Here is a 10,124-nt window from a genome sequence, read left to right as displayed (position 1 = left end):
TTCCTTCTGCTTTTTTCTCCTTCTAATTTGTTTAGCTATTATTCATTTCTCTTTCAGTGCGGGAGAAGCTGCGATGTGGCGCAATAACCTGTCCGATCTCACCATGACACAGCAAATGACCACCTCGTGCGCTCAGCTGTCACACACGGTTATAGGTTATCAAGCGTTCAAAACCACAATGCAAAGAAAAACACGGCTGTCATTTCATTTAACTTAATATGATTCCACAGATTCAAGGACTTTTACTTATCATCTGTCTGTTCAGTCAGAGATACTCAACAAAAATCCAACTAACGCTATTTATTCTGTATTTTTAATTAAAAAACAACAACAATATACTATTTACAATTAGTTTGTCAGGTTGGATGATGTTAATATTGAGAAAAGAGATGATGGTAGACTAGATCAGTTATAATAAGAGTTGTAAAATGACATCAGGCTGTAGTCGCGCTCTGTTTTTACATTTTTAAAACAAACAAAACAATAATAAAATGCAGCCTGAACTTAGTCACTATTTATGAACGAACAAAAAGCTCTTTCGAAATATAAGCCTTGATGATTTCGTATCAAAAGGCGAGTCTGGGCAAAGGCTGTGGATATAGAGGAGGGGGGGTTGGAATGGGGTGGCGGTACAAGCGCAATGGACATAATAAGTGATGAGATGCGTCTTGTTAGGAAACATCACATGTTTGTGCGCTCAGCGGCCCCCAGATTAAATTAGAGAGCATCAGGACAGATAGGGGAAGGGACTGAGACAAGCTGGACGAGCAGAGAGTGGGACAAGAGCTCCGTCGGTGCAGGGACACGCTGGGTTTTGGGGAGAGGCTACTTTATTTGTATTTGTTTGTTTTCGGGGGGCGCACAGTTCAGAGTTTGTCTTTCTAGTTTCCTGCTGACCGGTGGAGATGGAAGCCCTGACATTATATGTTTTTCTTTTGGCTTGTGTCTGCTCCCTGTATCAAGCTGATGGACGCAGAAGTAAGTACTGCTTTACAATTATAATATAAACTAGGCTACAGCTGACCTGATATAATAGGTGTAATAGGGAAATATTAAATCCAGACATGTATAAGTCCAAATTTTGCTCCAATTTAAACATTCCCACTGAACCTCGTGCGTTTTCTTTCTAAAATAGGATTATATGATGTGGCATTATTATCATTATTATTATTATTATTATTAATAATAAGTGTGCTATAAATTGACTTTTGATGCTGGATGTTTTGCTCAGAGTTTGTGTCACCTGTTCTGTCACCAGCTCTGTGCAGTCAGAGTCCCATGAGTTTAATTAAGGCGCGTGCCCTGGCTCTGCGTCTTCCTGCGGTCACACTGACACACAGCAGAAGACACACTCAGGAAAATCTAGAAAAATGATCCACACGGAGGAAAAGATTTTACACTCTGAAAGAGAAAACGTCAAACTCTTCAAACGACACGTTTTTTTCCCCTCATGACTTCATATTTGATTCAAAGGAAATAAGAATCAATCCTCGGGTTATTCAAATAAGATATATTTTTATTACAATCTAATCATTAATAAAGAAACGTTAAACCACATATTCTGTGCCCTATAGGTGAGTCTCGTGACATGCCGTTAATTACCAGCAGATGTCTGTTTACACAAAGCTGATCCGACTGTTTCCTTTAATCGAATTATGGCCGGAATTTGTTTTTCTTTTTCTTTTTTTTTCGTCTGTCATCCATATTTGATCGTTAAAGACGAGTTGCGTCTCAATTAAGGGGGAAGCAGAGGTCATGAGTTAGTGAGTTAATTCACAGATTAAAGGAATTTCATAGGATCAGATACATTTTTTGACTAAGATAATGAATGTAGCTATAGAAAGCCAAGGCCAGGCGGTATGTGCTCAGCATGAAGGTTATTATCACCTCCCTCACTCAGCTGCTGCACTCAGTGATAAAACGTTGTTCACAGCTCCTTTTCATTTCCTTTTTAATTTTTTTTTTTTTTTACTTTTTTACCTCTCATCTCCAGTGATGGATGCATTGCCTGTATCCATCAGCTTTTTATTCAAATGGGGCTTTTACTGAAATATTTGATTTAAACCATATTATCTAAGAGAAATCTGATGTCACTCTTACTAGTTTGATTTGAGATTTGAAATAAAAGTCTTTATGCCTCCTGTAAGGATTTCATTTCAGAAAGGGTTTCATAGATCTATTGGTTTTGGTTTTTCTGCACTTGTATGAAGAAGACACAAGGGGCTACAGCAGAAATTTAACATAATATGATAAAAGATAAATAAAATTTCATTACAAGGACAAGGATTTGACCACGTGAGATTATTAGTGACATTTGCTAAATAAAACTGCTGTGAATTACTTTTGATTATGATAATGAAGAAGATAGGATTTTCTTCCAAAAGTAAGTAAAAGAAAAGCTCTAGTATTTGTATTTTTGAGGATCCTGGACAATCCTGGATTTCAGTTTTTCCCAGTGATCATCAGGGCACTGTTTTTTTTTTTTTTTTACAAGGTCTCTGAGTCTTAAACTGTGCTCTGGTCTCTCTCTCTCTCCAGCGTACGGTGACATGTTCCCCCACAAGCATGCCCTGGGAAAGTTCCCTTTTCCAATTCCACCGATCCCTGGCTGGGGTCCTGACACCAACCCGTGGGACGATTACCTCTACCCTCCACTAACCCCCCCTAAGCCAAAGGAGCTCACGCACCGAAAAGGTGACTAGAGTCATTTTGTTTTCCTGTCAAAAGTCCAATATTGTGCTTTCAGTTGTTAACCCAGAACACACAACTCTGCAGGTAAACCCAAGGTTCGTCTGACCAGTGACGGCCCGGCTCTAAACGGCTCCTGCATCTCCTTCACTGCCAAGCTGGAGTACCCACCCTGCCAGAAGGAGGACGCCAGTGGGAACCTTGTCTGGGATGAGCACTGCGAGGACGGTACGGAGCTGGAGGCCTCAGGTGCTGCCAAGATGCCAGGCCAGGCCACGCCCCACGCCCCCACACACAAAACACAAAACATCACACACACACACACACCAAATACATATATCAAACAAAACACTTTAACAAAAGTGAAGTCATTTTTAAAAAAAAAAGGAAAAAAAGGGTGGGGGGGGGGCACAAACAGTTGAAGCTGTTTTACTTGATTTCTTGGTCACCTTGGGGCAGTAGAGACATTTGTTACCAAATTACCTTAAAAAGTCGACATGGTGAACATATTGGCAAACAGTTGGCTTTTTTTTTTTTTACACATCCAGCAGATGAGAAAACAAAAACTGGAGTTTTTCCAAGCTTCACACACTTTTTAACTCTTGATCTCCTGGCACTAGAATCAAGGCCAATGAGACCAAACTAAGACATAAAGTTGCAGCCTTTGAATCCAAAACAATGAGCTGATCGAGGCTAAATTGGTCTCTTGAGCTGAGGGGAAGGGTAAAATTGGGAAGGAATTTGTCACTAAGAGTAACCGCTTTAACATTACATGGACTCAATTGGGATAAAAAAAAAAAAGAATCATATTGAAATACAACACAACCTTTACTTCACTCTCTTCTCCTCTGTGCAGCCAATGGACAGCTTCGTTCAGGCTACGTGTACAACTGGACCTCTTGGTTGGATGACTACGGCTTCGGGAAGTGTACCGACATGAAAAAGTGCAACGTGTTCCCTGATGGGAAGCCGTTCCCTCAGAGCAACGACTGGAGACGCAAGAGCTACGTCTACGTGTGGCACACGATGGGTGAGACGGACGCACAAGGTTCACAGATCTACACACATGCAGGAACAAAATAAGAAACTGTTTTTTTTTTTTAATCTCTTTGTTGTGCTCTCGGTTTGTTCTAGGTCAGTACTCTGAGACGTGTGACGGCTCATCCTCCAGTGTGACCATCAACACCACCACCATCCCAGTGGGGGCTGAGGTCATGGAGGTCATGGTCTACAGGAAACGGGAGCGTAGGAAGTACAGTCCCCTCACCACCGACAACGCAGTCTTCTACGTCACAGGTGAGAGACAAATTTCACACACTCAGCTTTTACACCCGTCATCCGTGTTTATGTTTCAGAAACCCCAGAGACTGAATTATTTGTCACTTCCCCTTTAGACAAGATCCCGGTGGCGGTCAACATCTCCCAGAAGGCTTCGGTCAATGAGTCAAAGGACGTTTTCTTCCGTGGTGAGGACGTGGTCTTCAAAGTCCAGCTCCATGACCCCAGTGGCTACCTCAAAACCGCCGCCTCCATCGACTACATCTGGGACTTCAGAGACGGCAACCAGCTGGTGACACACCGCGAGGTGACCACACACGCCTACAGCTCGCTGGGGACCATGAGCGTGAAGCTGGTGGTGGAGGCAGCGTTCCCCGTGGAGTGTCCGCCAGCCGCCGCCACCTCCACTCCCAAGCCGCCGCCGCCGCCTCACACAGGTGCAAAGAAACTCTACAAGCATTTTGAGAAGATTATTAACAATTTTTTCCACTTTCACCATCTTCATCTTAGTTTCGCTCTTTAATGCCTTTAATACCAAAGGAGGGTGCAAAAGAGCTCCACAGTGGTTAAAGTTAAAGGAACATTTCATCATTTTTAGGGTCTACGTTGACTTTTTAGCAAACAGTAACCTGAGAGTTTAACACTCGGGTTTCTACCAAGGGGGGAGTTGTGGGTTCTACAAGTGAAGACCACTTCCGCGTTCAAAAAGCTGCAGTTCTCCGGCGGCCTCTGGGGGCTGGGACCAGAAGTGAGCAACTCTCCATTGACCCCCATGTTTAAATAGAAACTTTACAGCTTAAAAAAACATATTTACAGCCTGGTACATTTTATTTTGTTGGTCTCTACCGATAGTTTCCACCTCTGTGAACACTGGGGGGGGGGTATGGGGTTTGTACCACAACCATTTTAGTGTTGTTTAGGCTTCAAATTCGTACATAAATGGGGGCGTGGTTACATTGAGTGACAGGTTCGCAGACAGTTACCAGCCGTTAACTGGTTGCTTCGAGTTCAGTGGGCGGGTTCTCTGCACCTCTCCAAATATGGAAAGTAGACTCCCACTAAAATCCAAGATGGCGCAGTTCAAATGCCCGTAGTAGAAGCACAAAACAGACTCCCTCAACCAATGGGTGACGTCACGGGTGCTACGTCCATTCTTTTTACAGTCTATGGTTTCTGTAGTAACCCGAGTGGTTGCTTTACTTAGCAATAATACACGCAGACGTAGGATACTGTGTTTGCTCTTTTACTCACATTGGCAGCTACATACATACATGGCACACATTAGCCAGCAGGCGGAACATTGTATGCGTAACACAACAGGTGTGCCTATTTTACCAGGGCGGGGTAACACGAGCCCACTGACAAAGGTTCCGCCCTCTAACGCAGTGATCTACATTCACTCTGCAACAGTTTCTACTTTGTTATATATAACACAGGAAAACAACACAAACATCTGTAAATAAGGGTGTTCATAGATTTTGTGACATCACCAAGAGCAGTTTTGACGTCCAGAGTGGGCTGCCCAGCTGCCACCATCTTGGTAGAATCCGACCACGACCGCAAAGGGCAAGTCTGGAGCCGAGACTTCAGTTTATATGTTTGCTCACCTGTCGCTTAATTGTGCAGAATTTAACCCTTAATAAGAAATTAGACAAGGGGGTCTTTAAAAATGTAGCTAGTTGTTATAGAGAAGGAAATTGGGTATAAAGACCAAAACAGTTTTTTGCAACAGGCTGTAAACATAAGTTGGTTATTTTAACGTAGGGACTCTAGTGGCCATTCGAGGTAATGCAGTTTTGGTATTTAGTATTTGGTAGAGGTATTTCAGCTAGACCAGTTGTGTTAAGTTGGTGGTGAGGGTGAATGAACGCTCTTCAAACCTGGAATCAAGAGTTTTCTGGAGGCATTAAGGCACAAACCATGAATTGCAGCTTCCCTGTTTAGTGTCTGGTACTTTTTCTCTGTCTCTCTCTGCTGCTACACAACTTGTCCTTCATTATGAGCTGGAGACAAATAAATCCGGGACTTTCCCACCATTTAACACTTTGAAGATGGATTACAGTGCACAGATGTGTCTTACACATACATATATCCCTGTCTGTCCTCCTCCAGAGGCTCCTACACCTCCACCCCCGACTCATGCTGTTACTGTCAAGATGGAGACTACACGAGGTGAGGTTCCACAACCGACAATTTTCTTGTTTATTTATGTGTGAGACAGAGCGTAAAGGGGCGCATTCATCTTTAATAAAGAGTCAGTATCTTCATAAACACACACATGCTTGTACAGTGAGTCCAACTCTTGCCCCTTGTTTCCTGGTTCAGCACCAGCCACCACCAGCCGACCCATCCCCCACTCCTCCCCCAGTACCACAACAGGGTTGCCCACCACAGAGCCCCTGCCGCCTACCGTCGCCAGTGACACCCCAGAGGTCATCCCCACCATCCTGGCCGGGCTCCGCAGGAGACGCCTCAACAGCAACGGGTGTTTCCGCTACGCCTACGGAACCTTCAGTGGGAACATCACCATTGTCGGTAGGTGGGAGGCTGCGGTTTGGTCTTCACTGGCTCCCTGTCCCTTACAGAACTGATTTTAAACTTTTAATGTTTGTTTTTAAAGCACTTAACGGCCTGGTCCCACTGTATTTATCTGAGCTTTTATCTGTCCGAAATCCTGGTAGAGCTTTAAGGTCAACTAACCAACTTTTGCTTGAAGTGCCCAGGTCATAATTTTTAATTCACATTTACATTTACATTTAATTCACCGTGACAACCTGATGATGTCTGTCTGCCAGTTGGTCCAACGCCACTGTGGTCCAAACTGAAAAATCTTAAGTACAGGACGGAGGGTTTGTACTGAACTGCAGTAACTCTTCTGATCTGCTGAGCTTTCGTCTCGTGTTTCATCAGCTCAAATTTTAAATGTGTCCAGCAGTTTTATGAACTAAAGGAAAATTCAGATCTAATGACACCCTGTGTTGTTGTTGTTGTTTTGCAATTAGTTTACAAAACTTAACTTTCATAATTGTTGTCATCCTGGATCAAAAATAACCAGTTGATTGTTTATGAAACAGTATACAATTGTTATCCAACCATCATTACAAGAAATTTCCACTTTGTTTCAGACTCTTATAGGCCTCATTAACATCAAAATATACAGAATTTTGGGGTGAAAAAAAAAGGATATTGAAATGACAGAAATATTACATTGTTGAAAACACAAGTTGATGAACTATGATTAATTCAATAGTGTGACCTATTGCCCCATTGCAGGGAAGACTACAGATGCTATTAATTTGAATAAAACTCCAAAAAAATCGATTATTTTTGCATAACAAAGTGTGGTGAGGAACCATCCTTGCTATTTTTGGACCACTACATGAATAAAACAAACACATATCTGAATCTAATATTAAAACCTTTGGCTTAAAGAGAGCTACTAATATGGCTGGAGACCATGAGAGACGGGATGAGGATTGAGGTTACTGTTTTTATACAGTTCAGAATTAAAAGAAAACCCAATCCCTTTTTTTCATTTCAAATATAAACAAAAGAAATAAAAAATGATAGCAAACTTTGTCTTCCTTGTTGAATCCCATACTGATTTTTGTAGAATAAAAGGGAACAAGGTAAGGATTATAAATTGTTGATCCCTATTGTTATAGGAATAAACACACACAGCATCCTCCACTAAGAACCTTTGACCTTCATCATTTTAATATTATGAAAACATGATTACACATCTAAAACCAACTGCATTAATCTGTTCCCTATAGAGCCCAAGCACCCGGTCAGCAGCCAAGCAAACAGTCGCATTGTGGACGTGTCGGCTGCCAGAGTGACCAAAACTGACATCAGCTTCCTGGTCAAATGTCTGGGCAGGTGAGACTCTGTGATCAGTGTGTGTTTCATTCTGGTTGAATGTTAAACAGGCTACGTTTGTGTTATTGTTTTTTTTCCCCCCCCACTGACCACTGTTGGGTGAAATCCATTATTATTTGACAAAAAAATGTACTTAGATCTTTTGCTAGTATAGATAAATCAATACAGAAACTGAAACTTCTCTTGATTAATTTAATGTTTACAATCTACAGAATTATGTTGGTTCAAAGAAAGTTATCATCAAAGCTTGCATAGATAAACCAAAAATTTGTGACTTGAGATAATCTGGTCAAGCCATTACACAATTCAAAGGACTTTAATAGTATTACTGTCTCGTAATTTAATTTAACATGTATTGTATCACAATCGGTTTATTTAGGGTATATTATTTCTTAAAGAAAAAAAAAACTGTTTCAGTGATTTCATTTTTTCATCCTTTCATCCCTCCTTCTCAGCATCCCCACTTCAGCCTGCACCATTGTGTCAGACCCCAGCTGCACTCAGGTGCGCAACATCATGTGCGATGATGTGCCGCCATCGTCGGCGTGCGAGGTGCATCTGACGCGGACGTTTCTGGAGCCCGGCACCTACTGCGTCAACATCACCCTGGAGGACTCCAGCAGCCTGGCCCTCGCCAGCACCACCGTCACCATCAACAAGTCCCAGGACCCCCCTGGTTAGTCACACAGACAATGTGCAGTGTGTTCTTACGTCCCACGCATGTTCATAAATAATTTAATTGACATTTTTTGGTCTGTGGCTGTGTCTGTCCTGCAGTGGCCAAGACTTCTCACACTGCAGAGGTGGTCCTGTCATCCAGCGCTGTGCTTGTGGCCGTCTTTGCATTGATCGCCTATCTAGTCTACAGGTGAGTAGTCATGTAATGAAGGAGCATATACTGTAACATAAACATATAATTTATACCCAAGTAAAGTTTGGGCCTCCACTGGTCCTTATCAATATGTGGTTATAATCTGACCCTTCCCCCTCTCCCAGGCGCTACAAGGTGTACCGACCCATTCGTAGGTCACTGGTGGAGGACGCCTGCGGCCACACTGTGGCTGGAGGTCCTATGGTCCGCCTGAGGGAGGCACTCTTCCCCTCCAGTGAGGAGAGCCGTCACCTGCTGACAGAGCGACGCCCCCTGTAGGCCTTACAGAGCGACGCCAAAGGGCCTCTGCCCAGAAGAAGCATCACGACTGCCCCGTGAGGATCCAAGTAAAAATGTAATCATGAAAAAGTCAAGAGAGCATGATGGTGTCTGTGGAGAAGTTTTAATAAATAATACTCATGTCTTATTTTTTGTCTTAATTTAGTTGCTACATCAAAAGGCTAATGTTACAGCAGTATGTGATTGGTAGATAATTAACTAAGAGGCTGATGAATGTCTGGCTGCTCTTTTTAATCTTGGTGTTGAATGAAGTTGTTGCTAAGAGATGAAATGGGTTCATGCCCTGTCTGTATTTTTTAAATCTAAAGCACTGCTTTAGAAAATGTTGTGCCAAGCATGGCTTTACAAAACTGTGCCTTATTCTGCAGTAACTCTTAATGTGACGCTCAGCTGGGTGAATTATAATTGAAATTTGACAAATGTTGGGCTCAAACGCAAAACCCAGGAATTCAGTGGAGACTTGACACAACTAATAAAGATTGAACTAACCACTTATCTTTTGAAGACGTTTGCTTTTGTCGTACGAATCATTTCACCAACTTTGATTCAGTTCAAACGCAGATAATTCAAGGTTGAAATAATGTTTCGAGTAGGATCACCGTCACAGGATCAGCTGCTTCCAGCCCATTTTATACCCAATAGCTGTGTCTGTTCTCCAAGTGGGACCCTTGAATTCAATCATAGATTTTCACTATAATTCCCACCATAACCAACAGTGGCATAATTTATGACCAGCTTAGTCTTGGTTTTGAAACACTAAAAAGTAAAATCTAATCAATCAGGGCTCTGTGGTCCAACTCGTCAGTTTCAGATCAAGTTTGAGAGCCACTGCCCTATGGTAACTGCAAAGAGAGTGTACTGTAAAAGAACAGTATATGGTACAACTGGGATGGAGTAACACTATATAACACAATATACACACAGTATATATAAAATTCTCAGCAGGTTTTAACAGGGACCACTGGACCATTTGTCAAAATCAGCTTCCTTTTTCAACACCCACTCACAGGGATGTTGCTACTTGTCTGATCTGCAGCTGTAACTAATGAATAGATTTGGAAGTTCCCCTCATTTATTCAAGAAAATCCTTCACAACAGAAGAAAT

General features: G+C 42.3%; 1 protein-coding gene across 2 annotated transcripts; it reads left to right on the top strand.

Annotated features, from left to right (window-relative positions):
- The first annotated feature begins 747 nt into the window (after positions 1 to 747).
- On the top strand, positions 748 to 9,512 carry gpnmb (glycoprotein (transmembrane) nmb). Of its 2 annotated transcripts, none has more exons than XM_083981464.1 (12): positions 748 to 978; positions 2,539 to 2,694; positions 2,776 to 2,916; positions 3,545 to 3,718; positions 3,823 to 3,984; positions 4,083 to 4,403; positions 6,079 to 6,138; positions 6,292 to 6,501; positions 7,743 to 7,848; positions 8,304 to 8,524; positions 8,626 to 8,716; positions 8,845 to 9,512. In XM_083981464.1, the coding sequence occupies exons 1-12, from the start codon at positions 906 to 908 to the stop codon at positions 8,996 to 8,998; spliced, it is 1,869 nt and encodes a 622-aa protein (XP_083837590.1). In that variant the 5' UTR covers positions 748 to 905; the 3' UTR covers positions 8,999 to 9,512. The 2 variants fall into 2 exon arrangements, with proteins under 2 accessions (XP_083837590.1, XP_083837589.1); XM_083981463.1 differs by having other exon boundaries at positions 2,776 to 2,937.
- Positions 9,513 to 10,124: the final 612 nt, after the last annotated feature.

Source organism: Trachurus trachurus (assembly GCF_905171665.1).
Source record: "Trachurus trachurus genome assembly, chromosome: 11".
NCBI lineage: Eukaryota > Metazoa > Chordata > Actinopteri > Carangiformes > Carangidae > Trachurus > Trachurus trachurus.
Note: the sequence above shows the minus strand (reverse complement) of the source record. Positions and strands in the feature narration are given on the sequence as shown.

What these genes read in the sequence shown, in the direction of transcription:
- gpnmb (XM_083981463.1), top strand. Translation starts at nt 906, where the DNA reads ATGGAAGCCCTGACATTATATGTTTTTCTTTTGGCTTGTGTCTGCTCC. An exon ending in CTACGTGTGGCACACGATGG is followed by an intron (nt 3,719 to 3,822) that starts GTGAGACGGACG and finishes GGTTTGTTCTAG; the next exon opens with GTCAGTACTCTGAGACGTGT. An exon ending in CAAGATGGAGACTACACGAG is followed by an intron (nt 6,139 to 6,291) that starts GTGAGGTTCCAC and finishes TTCCTGGTTCAG; the next exon opens with CACCAGCCACCACCAGCCGA.